Source organism: Sinocyclocheilus anshuiensis, unplaced genomic scaffold (assembly GCF_001515605.1).
Source record: "Sinocyclocheilus anshuiensis isolate Anshui unplaced genomic scaffold, SAMN03320099.WGS_v1.1 scaffold508, whole genome shotgun sequence".
Taxonomy (NCBI): Eukaryota; Metazoa; Chordata; class Actinopteri; order Cypriniformes; family Cyprinidae; genus Sinocyclocheilus; species Sinocyclocheilus anshuiensis.
The window spans coordinates 1183043-1199169 of NW_015555744.1; the positions used below are offsets into that span (position 1 = coordinate 1183043).

Genomic DNA, 16127 nt, shown 5'->3' on the forward strand with positions numbered 1-16127 from the left:
ATATACATACATATATACATACATACACCTTGCTACGTGTACTGTGTTAGGCTAACCGAGACTTGTCATTTGCACTTATATATTGTTGCTCTTTTGTTAGTTTTGACTGCTTTTATTGTCCTAATTTGTAAGTCGCTTTGGATAAAAGCGTCTGCTGAATGACTAAATAAATAAATAGGGACTACTGAACAGACATTTAGAAGTTGATTTTAAAATGCAAAGTATTTAAAATTAAAATAAAGCCATGTAAACACTTGAATTTTTACAACACTATATAAGTGTGTCCCATCAGGTAATGAAAAGTTCGACACACACTTGTGGTCTTCATCCTCACTCAAGTGCAAAGACAGCAAGTGTGGGTATTTGGACAAGGCAAGAGTCAGTAAAGCTAGCTTCTCATTTAGGCCCTCATATTTTAGAAATTCAGCTTATCGTCAATCGCAACTCCAAGGTTTCTTGTTATGGTTGATGAGCCTAACTGGATGGTGAAATTTTGATAAAGTGATGGGTTTGTTGAAACCACAAGCAGTTCGGTCTTTATTATGATGAGCAAGTACAGATTATTTTAACACAGATCATGCTCTGAGCTCTGTCCAGCAATTCTGGGACTTTTGGTTTAAATTTTAACTGCTGATGCTTTAATTAAATTGTAGCCCTTTATAGTAAGGTTCAATTTGTAATATTAGAAAATTCATTAGTTAAGATGAACTAAAAATGAACAACATTCCACAGCAATCTTGGTCAATATTAATACATTGTATGCTTATTTTTTTATGTATATATTTTATTTTGCACCACAGCTCTAACATTCTAATAGATTAAATTTTTAGCTAATTTTAGGTTAATTTCAAGTTTGAGGTTAACATTAATTTATGCTATAGCATGAATTATGCTCATTTATTGCTTTTTTCTTTTAAATAAAAGGATGAATTTATTTGATAAAAAAACAGTACCATTCTGAAATATTATTATGATTTAAAATTACTTAATTATTTATTTTAATTATTTTATTTTAAAAAGTAATTTACTCCAGTGATGGCAGAGCTGAATTTTCAGCAGCCATTTCTTCAGTCTTCAGTATCCCATGATTCTTCAGAAATCATTCTAATATGCTGAACAAGATTTATCAATGTTGAAAATGGTTCTGCTGCTTGATATTTTTGTGGACACCGTGATACATATTTTTTTTAGGATTCTTTGATGAATAGAAACTGTGAAAGAGTAGCATATATTTCTTTACTGCCACTTTCGATAAGTTTAATTAAACCCCTCTGAGTAAAAGTATTATTTAAAAAACCATACTGACCTCAGATTTTGAATGGTATTCTATATCAATAACATGAACATATCAACATTAACTTGTGAGTCACCAAATCAGCATCACCCTTAAATGGCACAATCTTGTTTTCACAGGTACGTAAAACATTCTTTAAATTAGCTTACTGTGACTTCTGCCACAAGTTCTTGTTCAACGGCTTCAGGTGTCAGACCTGTGGGTATAAATTTCACCAGCACTGCAGCAGTAAAGTCCCTACAGTATGTGTGGATATGGACACCGTGACAAAACGGTATGTTCTGAATGAAATTTTCTGTTTATGTGTGCTTGTCCTCATTTTTGTAACTTAACTGGTGTTCTGTTGCTCTCAGGTGTGTTCCTAATACAGTAGACTGCCCTTCGATATTGATATATCCCGCCACCAATTCCATATCACAGAGCGACATTCCCTTAACTTCAGATTCTCCTGGGTACTCTCTAACTTCACCTATAAATACATGTACCTGTTGATCCCCTAGGGGAAATGTAACACTAGCCGACATGTATGCTTTTTTGTTTTACCCCTTTTAGAGAGGAACTGCTGTCTAACCAATCAAGCTTCCGTTTGATCATGCGAGGAGAGGACGGTCAGACTCTTCAAAGGCATCGCTCCACCTCAACCCCCAATGTCCACATGGTCAGCACGCTGGAGCCTGGCGCTGCTGGCCTCATGGAGGTTAGAGACCGGACTAGAGGCTCATCAAGTCCACATACGTTTTCTCATTTTTTGTTCACCCACAAATGAAAGTCACCCTCTTTGCTCCAAAATGTTCTTTCTTCTGTCGAACCCAAAAGGTGATGTTAGACAGTTTTCACACTGATATTTTCCATACCATGAAAATGGCTGTCAATATCTGAAACCAGAAAACCAGCATTTAAAAAGTTTTGCATAGAAAAGAGCAGTGTCAATATTCTGCTACACTTCAGTTTTTGTGTTCCATGGAAGAAAGGAAGGGCGAGGAATGCATTTTTGGGTGAACTGTCCCTGTACTAGAGTATTAGCCTGGCTAGATATCAAATGTCAAGATATGTTACTTCACAGAATATGACAGTGGAGGTTCTGCATGCCTCCTTGATCATCTGTCCTCCATCGCATGTATTTATTCATTTTTTCCCCCACTCTCATTCAGGAGTCATTCAAAATCAGCACAATGGGTGAGTTTTTTTTTTCCCCCCCCCTCTCATTTTTTCCACTTGACTACCTGTCTCTCACAAGAGCACGTTCATTTTTTTTTACGCACCCACATTACACTACATACATTTTTGTTTCTTAACCATCTCTGATTACAATGACACAAATATCTACACATCTCCATGTGTGTGAACTGGCCTTCATATTCTAGTGTTGTCCACAGGGCAAGAGTCCTCTCCCAAGCCTTCCACTAGCCCACCCCACCTAGGGTCACCAGGAAGAAGACCCCCCAAATCCCCTTCTGAGCCCAAGGAACGAAAACAATCCTCATCTGATGATAAAAAGAAAGTGGTGAGTGTGTGTCTTATTTTAATAGGAAGCCCAGATGACTTGGCTACAATCTTTACATTTTTTTTTTTCCCCAAACCAATTTTTTTTTTTTTTTTTTTTTACTTTTTTTTGTTTAGATTATTTCTTATTTTTTCACTTTGACTACCCGTCACTCACATGAGCACATGTTCATTTTTTTCCACACACCCACAATTACACTACATACATTTTTGTTTCTTATCCATCCCTGATTACAATGACGCATTTAACTACACCTCTCCATGTGTGTGAACTGGCCCTCATGCTCTAGTGTTGTTCACAGGGCAAGAGTCCTCTCCCAAGCCTTCCACTAGCCCACCCCACCTAGGGTCACCAGGAAGAAGACCCCCCAAATCCCCTTCTGAGCCCAAGGAACGAAAGCAATCCTCATCTGATGATAAAAAGAAAGTGGTGAGTGTGTGTGTCTTATTTGATAGCAAGCCCAGATGACTTAGTTACAATCAGATTTTTTTTAAACAAAATTTTGTTTGTGTGTTTTCTAGCACCGGGGAGGTTACAGAGACTCCAGTTACTACTGGGAGGTGCACTCACGGGAGGTGTCCATGTTAAAGAGGATTGGAGCAGGTTCTTTTGGGACCGTCTATAAAGGCAAGTGGCATGGAGACGTGGCTATCAAGATTCTTAAAGTGACAGAGCCCACACCGGAGCAGCTCCAGGCCTTTAAAAATGAGATGCAGGTTTTACGGTGAGTCGTCATCTGCACGATCTTAGCTTCAAAGCCTGCCGAAGATAACAGTATAACAGTAGTTCTCATTAATGTTGCTTTATTGCATTAGTAATGTCATCTGTTGCTACAACCAGCTAATCTCCAAGTTCAAATCTTCTGTTCAGTATGACTAATTTGAGTCCTTTGCTCCTCAGAAAAACACGCCATGTCAACATTCTGCTGTTCATGGGCTTCATGACGAAGCCTAATTTTGCCATTATCACGCAGTGGTGTGAAGGAAGCAGCCTCTACCGCCACTTGCATGTTACTGAGACCAAGTTTGACACCATGCGCCGTATCGATGTTGCTCGCCAGACTGCACAGGGCATGGAGTAAGTTTATTTTTTAATTTTTTTTCCTTACATGCTGTGCCAATTATATAATGTTAATATAACAAAACTCTATAAAATGTTAATGTACACTACTGTTAAAAGGTTTGGCGTAAGAAAACTTTTAATCCGCAAGGAAGCATTTAATTGATCAAAACATTTGTAACGGAGGATTTCTTTTTCAAATAAATGCTGTTCTTTCAAACTTTCTATTAAAGAATCCTGAAAAACAATCATGGTTTCCACAAAAATATTAAGCAGCACCACTGTTTACAACAAGGGTTCACAGCTCTAGCCCTCGAGGTCCACATTCCTGCAGAGTTTAGCTCTAACCTTGATCAAATTCACTTGCCTGTGACCTTCTAGTGATCCTGAAGATGTTGATCAGCTTGTTCAGGTGTGTTTGATTAGGGCTGGAACTAAACTCTGCAGAAAAGTGGACCTCGAGGACCAGAGCTGAAAACCTCTGGTGTACAACATTGATAATAATAAGAAATGTTTCCTGAGCACCAAATCAGCGTATTAGAAGGATTCTGAAGGATCACGTGACACTGAAGACTGGAATAATGGCTGCTGAAAATTCAGCTATCCCCCGTCACAAAAAATAAATCATATTTTACAACATATTCAAATTGAAAACTGTTATTTTAAAATTGTAATACTGTAATAAAAGCAGCCTTGCTGAACATGAGACTTGTTTTGAAAGCATCATACCAACCCCAAACTTTTCAATAGTAGTGTTTTTCAAAAGGCATAATTTCCTTACAGATTTTATCAGTCCCCCATACACTCAAGCTAACCAGCCATCATTATTATATTATCAGCTAGTGTGGTTAAATATGATCAGTACATGCACCCTAAATAAGTAATAGTGGAACGCTATTTGTAATTTGGACTTGTGATAACAAAGAACACTTGTAACATCATAAAAAAACATCTTAAGGAGCTGCTCACACCCAGAAGACTTTTTTCAGCTCAGAGTCACAAGGACACACTCGTATGGGAAATTGGCACATCTTCTTAAATCCACCAATGTTATATGATTGTATTGTCTATTAGTAATGCTTTGATTTATAGAGAGTAGATGAAGTGTAGAAAATCTCAATTTTGTGCATAATTTGCTACTAATCTTTCCTTAACAGTTATCTTCATGCCAAGAATATCATTCATCGGGACTTGAAATCTAATAGTATCCTTTCTATAATGTATTAGCAGTGCTCTTGTCTGTATTGTGAGATTTCTGTTGCAGGATAGATCAGATTTAACTAATTTGCTGCCAGTAGATGGCATCATGGTTGCATCTTAATGTCCTAGTACAGTGGTTCTCAAACTTGAGAACTTGTCCTGGAGTACCCCCTGCCCTGCACATTTTGTATGTCTCCCTCGTCTATCACACCTGATTCAACTCATCAGCTCATTAGTGGAGACTGCAAGACCTGAAGTGGGTGTGTCAGATGTAGGGAGACTTACAAAATGTGCAGTGCTGGGGGTACTTCATGGAGAGGTTTGAAAACCACTGTCCTAGTAGATTGCCAAGCCGCTTTCGGTCTTAATGCTTGTAAATAAAGAATTGTCTGATTTACCTAAATTACTGGCATGAGATGGTGGAACGCTATTTGTAATTTGGATTTGTGATAACAAAGAACACTTGTAACATCATAAAAAAACATCTTGAGGAGCTGCTCACACCCAGAAGACTTTTTTCAGCTCAGAGTCACAAGGACACACTCGGGAAATTGGCACATCTTCTTAAATCCACCAATGTTATATGATTGTATTGTCTATTAGTAATGCTTTGATTTATAGAGAGTAGATGAAGTGTAGAAAATCTCAATTTTGTGCATAATTTGCTACTAATCTTTCCTTAACAGTTATCTTCATGCCAAGAATATCATTCATCGGGACTTGAAATCTAATAGTATCCTTTCTATAATGTATTAGCAGTGCTCTTGTCTGTATTGTGAGATTTCTGTTGCAGGATAGATCAGATTTAACTAATTTGCTGCCAGTAGATGGCATCATGGTTGCATCTTAATGTCCTAGTACAGTGGTTCTCAAACTTGAGAACTTGTCCTGGAGTACCCCCTGCCCTGCACATTTTGTATGTCTCCCTCGTCTATCACACCTGATTCAACTCATCAGCTCATTAGTGGAGACTGCAAGACCTGAAGTGGGTGTGTCAGATGTAGGGAGACTGACAAAATGTGCAGTGCTGGGGGTACTTCATGGAGAGGTTTGAAAACCACTGTCCTAGTAGATTGCCAAGCCGCTTTCGGTCTTAATGCTTGTAAATAAAGAATTGTCTGATTTACCTAAATTACTGGCATGAGATGGAAGGCTGAGGTTGAGGATTTACTGGAATAATAGTGCTAATGCATTCTCTCTAGTGATATTGTAGTCATTCTTTGTTCTGCATGGTACTCCTGAGCTCATGTGTCAGATATCTTCCTGCACGAAGGCTGGACGGTAAAGATCGGTGACTTTGGGCTGGCCACAGTAAAGTCTCGCTGGAGTGGCTCTCAGCAGGTTGAACAGCCCAGTGGCTCCATCCTGTGGATGGTGAGTAATCATCACCCAGCTCAATACCTGATTCATCAATGAATCTAATACTTAGTAGCTTAGCACTTATGTGAAGTAGTTTAATCCGTAATCTATTGTTGAGAAGTACATTTGTACAGCTTTTTTAACTCTGCTGTTGTTTTTCAGGCCCCTGAGGTGATCAGAATGCAAGACACTAACCCATACACCTTCCAGTCAGATGTATACGGATATGGAGTGGTGCTCTATGAACTGATATCTGGGACTTTGCCTTATTCGAATATCAACAACCGCGATCAGGTCAGGCATACGCCACCACTCTGATAGATTGTCCTTTTCTGTTCAAGCTCGAAATAGTTTTGATTGAACTTTGTTCAGCCCAAAATAACTATCCTCCTAACTATCATCATTTACTCACCCTCATGTTGACTGTATGACTGTCTTCCTTGGAGCACAGAAGGAGAAGTTAACTATGATGTTTGGTTGTTCTCTTCCTGTAGATTATTTTCATGGTGGGTCGTGGGTACTTGTCTCCAGACCTCAGTAAATTATACAGTAACTGTCCTAAATCAATGAAGAGGCTCATCATCGACTGTCTAAAATTCAAACGCGATGAACGGCCTCTCTTCCCCCAGGTAAGAATAACCAGAGCCCTTCTCTGCTTTCCAGCACAGTTATGTCAGATTAATGTAGGGAGACTTACAAAATGTGCAGTGCTGGGGGTACTTCATGGAGAGGTTTGAAAACCACTGTCCTAGTAGATTGCCAAGCCGCTTTCGGTCTTAATGCTTGTAAATAAAGAATTGTCTGATTTACCTAAATTACTGGCATGAGATGGAAGGCTGAGGTTGAGGATTTACTGGAATAATAGTGCTAATGCATTCTCTCTAGTGATATTGTAGTCATTCTTTGTTCTGCATGGTACTCCTGAGCTCATGTGTCAGATATCTTCCTGCACGAAGGCTGGACGGTAAAGATCGGTGACTTTGGGCTGGCCACAGTAAAGTCTCGCTGGAGTGGCTCTCAGCAGGTTGAACAGCCCAGTGGCTCCATCCTGTGGATGGTGAGTAATCATCACCCAGCTCAATACCTGATTCATCAATGAATCTAATACTTAGTAGCTTAGCACTTATGTGAAGTAGTTTAATCCGTAATCTATTGTTGAGAAGTACATTTGTACAGCTTTTTTAACTCTGCTGTTGTTTTTCAGGCCCCTGAGGTGATCAGAATGCAAGACACTAACCCATACACCTTCCAGTCAGATGTATACGGATATGGAGTGGTGCTCTATGAACTGATATCTGGGACTTTGCCTTATTCGAATATCAACAACCGCGATCAGGTCAGGCATACGCCACCACTCTGATAGATTGTCCTTTTCTGTTCAAGCTCGAAATAGTTTTGATTGAACTTTGTTCAGCCCAAAATAACTATCCTCCTAACTATCATCATTTACTCACCCTCATGTTGACTGTATGACTGTCTTCCTTGGAGCACAGAAGGAGAAGTTAACTATGATGTTTGGTTGTTCTCTTCCTGTAGATTATTTTCATGGTGGGTCGTGGCTACTTGTCTCCAGACCTCAGTAAATTATACAGTAACTGTCCTAAATCAATGAAGAGGCTCATCATCGACTGTCTAAAATTCAAACGCGATGAACGGCCTCTCTTCCCCCAGGTAAGAATAACCAGAGCCCTTCTCTGCTTTCCAGCACAGTTATGTCAGATTAAGTGATAGCCTCATGTTTCGTCCCTGCTTGTTCTTCAGATCTTGGTGGGCATCGAGCAGGTCCAGGATCTGTTGCCAAAAATCGAGCGGAGTGCCTCTGAGCCCTCTTTACACCGTGCTGTACACGCCGAGGACCTGAACCCGCTTCTCCTTCACACCACACGCCTCATGCCTCTGTGAGACGATCCGCTCCTCTCCCAGATGCCGTGCAGGATCATTCCCAGCATGGAGTTCCTCTCATTATTCCACACATTCATGAGAGCACCCTAATTACTTCATCGGTCACACATATAGTCAAACACATTTACATTTATCTACTCGTTCATGCTCCCTCCCTCCTCTTTTCCATTCCAGCTGCTCCTCCGTAAAGCTGCGTGTAGAGAATGTCAGATTCATTCTGGACCAACTGCGTTCTAAAACAGAAGCAGGAAATAAACCTTGCTCTCTTACTACACTTAATGGATTTCCAAATCCAAGCATCATATCAGCAATGTATCGGCACAATCTTAATGACCTCCTTTTTTTGAGGTATATTTCAAAATGTGTTATGGTTGCTTACACATTACCTTTTTTATTTACCTTAAGATTAAATTAGCGTTTTACTTTAGAACAAGCAAACTAGCATGGAGATTTTCTTTTTTTTTCTCCGTTCTCCTTGCTTGAAAATCATTGTCCAATGATAGCACAATGTTGATGACTCTATTCATTTACATCAGTCACAGAGACTCTCTGCTCGCAGATTGGTTCGCAGTCAGTTTATGATCATAAACATGATCATACGCCCATTGCCGTTGTTTTGGCATCTTTTTAATTCCGTTATTTTTTTTAAATGGAAAATATTGGTATCAGATTTGGTTGGATATACATGTGACTTGTGCCCTTAATAATTGTGCTGTGTATTTGAGATATTTTTAAAAAGAATTATCTTCGACCTTTGTGCTTTCTCTTTCTCTGTTGGTGAGCTTTAAATTGTGTAGCTTAATGAAATTTCAAGAAAATGGCACAAAGCAGTGGTGCACTTCCTGAAGTGATGGGGAAGGGAAAATTTACTCTTTTCTTTTGTTGCTTTGAAATGAGTACATTTGCTTTCTTGGTTAAAACAAGATTGATAGTTCGTTTTAAAACTGAGTAAAAATTCACAAACTAAACTAAAATGGCACATGATGACCATAAGCAAGACTGGTGAACTAGTACTGACACTTCATCCCAGTCTAACTTGTGCACTAATGCATTGTGTTTGCATGTGGTGGTGTTAACCGGTCGCCTGTTGCTGCCCGTGCTGTTGAATGTATGTACAGTAGCTCACACTTGGAGATACTGGAGTGCAGAGGTTCTTAATCCTGGTCCAGGGTCGAGCTGATGATCTGAATCAGGTGTGATAAATAAAGAAGACCTCCAAAAATGCACAAAGCAGGGGATCAGCAGGACAAAAGTTAAGAACCACTGCTGAAGTGATTTTGTTCACAGCTCTACATTCAGATAGTGTTGAGCAATAGTTCAGAGGGTGTTGATTGGTTTTGCATCTTGAAACTTAAGTGTCATTTTTGAGTGTATGAGAACAATGTCCATAAATTTCGCAGTCACACAGCAGCTTTAAGGTGGAGTTCCAGTTGAAGCCCTGAAGCAGTTTTCAAAGAAAACACTTTAGTTCTAACTTTAGACCCGCTGCTGACCCCTGGTTAATCAACTAGTTTTAGTTTTGAGTGAGACGATCAAACTTAAGATGCGCTTTTCCCTTCTGCAGCGCCCATTCTCGTAGGGCTCTTATAAGAGCAGGAAGAACAGAAACTTCGTAGCATTTCCTTCAGATCAAATTTGTGGCAGCATGGGGTGAGGGAGTGCTTCTGGGTGCTGTATTCTTCTTTCAGTTAGTTCAGTTTATACCATACACTCAAAAGCATGTCTTTGCAATACAGTCGTGCTGTTTAATAGCAATATTAAAGTTCCTTTTCCTCCCATTCAGCTGGTTTCAATAGGACTGACTGAAGCCTACAATGATGGGGCCTTATGTGATCTACATTTTCCATCTGTCCTTTTAATGGAGTCTTAATATATGTAACTTATTGATTCATAACTGACACTTGTACTAAAGGCAGAGCTTTGGTTCTTATCTAGCAATATTCGAATGGGGCTGGGTCCCCCGTTGAGCTGTACTCATTCCAAATACGATGCCTATGGAAGATTCACTAGGCGATTCTATGTCTCTTGTTCATGAAAGATGGTTTCACATCCCCTCAGTGACTAATGGAAACGAATATGTTGTAGTTTCAGACTAACCTGGCTATCTTTATATATTTCTGCTTGATTACGCACTTGCTCTGTTCTTAACAGAGCTGAAGTGCTTCTGGACTCTTGTAGGATGATGATGTGGTACTCCAAGTGTAGGATTTTCCGAAGAAACCAGTGGTAATAATATCGCTCCGTACAAAAGGGGGTAATTGCGTTATCAAGCATTTGTAGATGGCACTATATGCTCTTCTCTATTCATAACGGTTGAGAAAGCAAGACTATCGGTTTATTTTTGTATAGATTTGGATGCACAGCTAGTCCTATTGAGATTTATGATGCAATTAAAGCTAAATTAAAGCTTTAAAATGACAGCCGAGAAACCTCTATAGAATTAGACTCTGGTTTAGGAACTGTTTTTCCCACCAAATTCCAGCCTGCCTTGTTGTATGAGAAACCATAACTGGTTCTAGATCATCAGAACAGTAATTACTTCTGGCAACTTTGGATATTTGCAGCATTGCCTTAATGGCTTTAACGTCCCTCTGGATACATGTGGGACAAAGACTTTGCAAGCACCTCATTTGTTCACACTTTTATAGTTTCCATTAAGCCCAAAATAAGATAATCAGACAGTATATAAGATTCAGTTTCTGCTTTTGCACAAGGGCACGAATGCAAAAGGGTGAAACTTTAGCCACAATTTTTCAGAACAGAAAATATAAAGAAAGATCAATTTTGTTTAAAAAGATTAGTTTTGCATATGTTAGGTGAACTGCAATAATGTGTGTATAGTTGAATATGTCTAATGGGGTATTTGCGGAAAAATTGTGTATTCTGCCGTGTACAGTTACTTTTTCTTTTTAAGATTACTTTAAATTGTATTTGTTTTTATTTTTTATGTGATGGTTCAAAAAGAACAAAATTATTTTAAAATATGTAAAGGAAATCTTAGTATTTTCTAGTTTTGTTGGGTCTTAAATATTATGGAGACAGGATTTTGTCCTAAAATAAAACTGTTGAAATGTTTGCTTCCATTGTTTGTTTTTTTAGTTTTTTTTTAATGCTGTTGACAAAATACATTTAATCTTTCATGAACTTTAAATGCAATCTTATAACCGAAAGCATCACTTCAAGCCACCCATCATGATCATGACACTAGAGGAAGTGTTGATTTGCTATTGGTGGTACTTCCTCTATCAACCACAAGCATAATGCTGGCATTTGCCTTAATGTTTCAAAAAGGAGAGAAAACATTTTCATTCTGTTTTGGTTTAATTTACATTAGTTTGCAAAGAAAAGGAAAAAACAATATGCATTACAGATGGTGTAAATGGTTTTAAATAAGCACGTGTGGTTTCCACCCTGTGCATATTCTTCGAAATCACATGGTTTAGTCACTGCTACAGCTAGTCGGAAAAGGAAGTGATAAGAAATAAATGCTTTGCATTGTTCATCTTTACATAAGTCAATTATAGTCTATATAACAAGTCAATTACAGCAACATGTTAGGTCAAAAATAATTATATGACGTGAAAAAAATCAGTACTTATATACAGTGTAATATGCCATTATATTTTTGTGTAAAGATGATTCATCATGGAAAATCTCTCTTACACCCTCTTTATAACTTGACATTCAGATGAAAGTGGGTGAATTCAGTGTCTAAAGCCCCCTAGAAAATTTCCTTTTAAGCTGTGATGGCCAAAGGCAAAATAATACTGCTGAGAGTTTTTTTTTTTTTTTTTTACCAGTTCTGATTTAACTGCTCTAATAACTGTAAATCATACATGCAACATAATAATAATAATAACGATAATGCAGTTACAATAATTATGGATTTTGTACCAATGTTTCTTAGAGGACAGATACCATATACATAGAACCAAGAACCAAGCATCCGTGTAAGAACTGCGAGCCATCTTGTCTTTTACTGGCTGTCTTTGGGTATTTGTGGGACAATAGTTATTAAAAACACAAACTGTGAAATATGGAAACAATTGTGTTTGATCATTTGTATCCTAACCCAGTTTGACTTATGTGGCAGAACAGGGTCATTGAGAAACACATACCCAAGACCTACAAGGGGAGAGATTATGTTTAGTCGTGTTAATAAAAATACCGTTAATTATCATATTACACTAGTGATCTGCATGAAGTGTAAAGCAATAGCTGCTAAACAAAACTGATAAATGATATATCATATAGTCCTGATATATGTAGTCTGATATATGATATATAGTTCTATAAATGATAATAATTTAATAATTTTTAATCTGTTATGTGGGGTCTCATACAATTTATTTCGATTAGCTAAGGTGACTATGAGAAGACATAAAGCCTCATATGGAAACTCATACCTCAATAACGCAGACAACAATGACACTAATCCCTGTGTTCAAGAGGTTTTCATCAAATGCATCCTTCAGCTTTGTGAAACAACCCTAAGTGCAACAATCAAGACAATACATGTGATATAAGATTGAATCGGCTGCACAGATGTGTAAATTTGATGTGCATCTCCATATATCTGTGTTTCATTAATATAGTTTTGCTATATGGCTCATATAGAGATGGATATGAGTGCAGTATTACCTGCGTCCAATGATGTGTTTCATTGCTATGCTTGATGCATGACTTCGGTACATGTGTCCCCCAGTCTGTATGGTTTCTGATTCCACAGCAATGAAACTGTTGATTTATAAGAAAAACTGTCATTGATTGTTTATTTAAGAACAAATGTGTGCCTGTAAAGAAAAAAACAGCATAATATTCTGATGCCTAAGTGTGATGATGAGTAAGCCGACTTTTCTCAAGAAAATGAGTGGTTCTTCCCAGGACTCGTGTACAACACTGAGCACCACTCATAAAAGAGAAACACAGTCTAAATGGACACTTACAGCCATTTGCACTTTGTCCCAGTCATCTTCAACTGTTCCATTGCGTCTGCTCTCATTGGATTTTTCTAAACCATTCTTAAGATCTTTATCAATGAATTCCTCAATCTGTGAGTAAAAAGCACAGTCTGATCAATTTTTCCTCACATGTACTCTGCTTCCATATTCAAATTCAGTTTCTTACCTGTGGCTCGTACATCAGCAAAAGGCAGGCACCAGTCAGCTCAACCAACATTAGAATGAACAACAGTATGAAGAACTAAACCAACCAAACAAAAAGAGATACCGAGTTTTTTTTTTTTTTTTTTTTTTAAACAACCCAGAATGTAAACTTATTGAAAGAGAGGATAAAGAAAGTGAGAATTTTTTTTTTTTTTTTTTAAACAACCCAGAAAGTTAAACTTGGCTGATGATACACGGGCAGCTTTTTGAGCAATTTTGCCAGGCAACTTTTTGTCAGCAATGTTTCCTGGGCACTTTCCCACTGAGAACGAGTAACAAATTTCTATCTGGATACTTTAGATTGGTTATGGGCCCTGTGTCTCACCTGGTTGCCCGCTGACAGCAACATTAACCAAAGTTGCCTGGCAACATTGCTCAAAAAGTTGCCCAGTGTATCATCAGCCTTAGTGGACAACAGAGAATATGCAAGTGTAAGTGATGATGGATGCTAACAATGTTCTGCTTGAGACTCACAGATATAAGCAGGCAACGATTTTCCTTCAGGGCTCCAAGAAAGCCCAAGAAGGAGACACAGGTGATAATGATCCCAGTGATGAAAACCGAGTTTGCGATGCTCATAGCCTGAAGACTGGGGAGTAGGGAAGAGAACCTGGAGAATGTCATCAAATAGATGCCAAATCCAAAGACAGTAGCCCCACAGACCTGTAATGGTAATTTCAACCAAACAAGAGAGCGGGTTTAGAATGGCCTGAGATGAACAATTCTAAATGTGAAAAGCCATTGTATATTATAATGATGAGACAGTCTGAGAATGGATACATACAAAAAAGACAAAGTTCACCACACACATGGTGTACTTTAGACACTTCAGGCACGACATCTTCCACTGCGTTCTGCAAAAGTTATCAAACACACGGAGCTGACGTTAAACTGTTATCTCACATTAAGACCTTGTGTTCTTTCCCAAACTGCTTGCATCCACAACATAAAGATCACTGACTCAGTAAAATCAGAAAAAAGCTTTCCTGTGCTTCCCCCAAAACTGAAGGTGGACAAGACACAGTGCAATCTAACACATGAAACTGCTAAATGGAGCCCCGTGTAGAATTTGACGGGCTGTCGTGCGTTTCCTGTGCGACTTCCTTTACCAGAACAAGCAGTAGTTTACTTTTCCAACACTACTTGCTGAAAACAGATTAAGATAAATAAAAATGTCAAATGACATGAAACATAAACTGGACGTTTTGTGAAAACATGTCAATGTTATAAAAGACATTATTAAAAAGACCCTATTTTTAATAAGCAACAATGTGAGTACAGTAACGAAAGTATCACTTACTTAAATTAGAATGAACATAAAAGTCAAGAAAATTTCAGATTCTTACCTTTAATTTACTCTGTAAAGATGCCCCAAAGAATAATCCTCAATTAAGACAGTTGGACTCGCCCTTTGTGACCGTGTTGTTCTTCAAATCTGTCACTGGCAGTGGGAGTGCATCATATCTTACTTCCTCTGTGAGTGCCTGCAGGGGTGTTTAAGAAGACCAATGACACAAAGAAAGAAAGAGGCGCTATGAAAAAAGTGTGATTCACCATCATTATACCACATGGTTCATATGCATGTGCCCAACTACATCTGTTACAGAGAAGCATGGGAAACAACTCAACCTGTGGTTTTGTGCACACATAGATGTTGCAATGCTTCATGCTAAAACCACACAGGATCACTTTACACTTTACCTTTACTAATAAAACGGCACAAATAAAACGTGCATCAGAAATAAATGTAACATTTTACTAGCAATTTCTTAACACTAACGCATATCTGTTGCACAAATAGTAAAGGTGCAATTGTAAATTCAATATAATGGGCCAGCACACATGTGACTCTGGTTCACAAAACCAATTAGAAGGGTACATTTTTTTCATTATACATCATCTGAAAGCTGAATAAATACACTTTCCATTGATGTATGGTTTGTTAGGATAGGACAATATTTGGCCGAGATACCACTATTTGAAGATCTGGAATCTGAGGGTGCAAAAAAATATCAAAATATTGAGAAAATCGCCTTTAAAGTTGTCCAAATGAAGTTCTTAGCAATGCATATTACTAATTAAAAATTAAGTTTTGATATATTTACAGTAGGAAATTTACAAAATATCTTCATGGAACATGATCTTTACTTTATATCCTAATGATTTTTGGCATAAAATAAAAATGGATCATTTTGACCCATACTATGTATTTTTGGCTATTGCTAAAAATATACCCGTGCAACTTATGACTGGTTTTGTGGTCCAGGGTCACGTATGTGTTTGTGTTTACACTTTTTAGGGACATTTTTAATGTCTCTGTGTTACATTCAAATTGGAAGCCAACATGCTGTTACGTTATTTAGTTAAAAATGTTTCACCAATCATCCACTTTTCTTGGTAAACAGTCTTCTCATTAAAAACACTGACATGAAGACAAAAAAAAAAAGTGATTTTTAAGGGGGAAATCACTGAATGATTACACATATTGTCGCATCATCAGTGTTGGGGAGTAACTAGTTACATGTAACGGAATTACATTATTTAATTACAAAATAAAAGTAACTGTAATCAGTAAAAGGTACTGAGAAAAAAATGTGTAATTAAATTACAGTTACTTATGAAAATGTTAAGGATTACAAAGGGG

The 16127-nt window shown here is 38.0% G+C and overlaps 2 protein-coding genes across 2 annotated transcripts in view; one reads left to right on the top strand and one right to left on the bottom strand.

Moving 5' to 3' along the window:
- The window catches only part of LOC107673380 (serine/threonine-protein kinase A-Raf-like), a 14000-nt gene extending 2598 nt beyond the window's left edge, over positions 1-11402 (top strand). The window contains exons 5-16 of the mRNA XM_016466935.1: positions 1414-1568; positions 1648-1746; positions 1847-1991; positions 2446-2470; positions 2671-2798; positions 3320-3522; positions 3699-3875; positions 5015-5061; positions 6313-6431; positions 6579-6710; positions 6911-7045; positions 8178-11402. Coding sequence (XP_016322421.1) covers positions 1414-1568; positions 1648-1746; positions 1847-1991; positions 2446-2470; positions 2671-2798; positions 3320-3522; positions 3699-3875; positions 5015-5061; positions 6313-6431; positions 6579-6710; positions 6911-7045; positions 8178-8318 — 1506 coding nt within the window. The 3' untranslated portion in view covers positions 8319-11402. The remainder of the gene's footprint in view (positions 1-1413; positions 1569-1647; positions 1747-1846; positions 1992-2445; positions 2471-2670; positions 2799-3319; positions 3523-3698; positions 3876-5014; positions 5062-6312; positions 6432-6578; positions 6711-6910; positions 7046-8177) is intronic.
- LOC107673383 (leukocyte surface antigen CD53-like) lies at positions 11273-14952 on the bottom strand. The gene is made up of 8 exons (XM_016466937.1): positions 14830-14952; positions 14268-14337; positions 13958-14146; positions 13446-13520; positions 13265-13369; positions 12960-13055; positions 12725-12808; positions 11273-12443 (listed from the first exon to the last, which is right to left on the bottom strand). The coding sequence occupies exons 2-8, from the start codon at positions 14322-14324 to the stop codon at positions 12375-12377; spliced, it is 675 nt and encodes a 224-aa protein (XP_016322423.1). The 5' UTR covers positions 14325-14337; positions 14830-14952; the 3' UTR covers positions 11273-12374.
- Positions 14953-16127: the final 1175 nt, after the last annotated feature.

Coding starts and splice junctions, on each gene's coding strand:
- LOC107673383 (XM_016466937.1), bottom strand. CDS start 14,324: ATGTCGTGCCTGAAGTGTCTAAAGTACACCATGTGTGTGGTGAACTTT. Junction 13,370..13,445: donor TGCTGATGTACGAGCCACAG/GTAAGAAACTGA, acceptor TTTTACTCACAG/ATTGAGGAATTCATTGATAA. Junction 12,444..12,724: donor TTGTTGTCTGCGTTATTGAG/GTATGAGTTTCC, acceptor CTCCCCTTGTAG/GTCTTGGGTATGTGTTTCTC.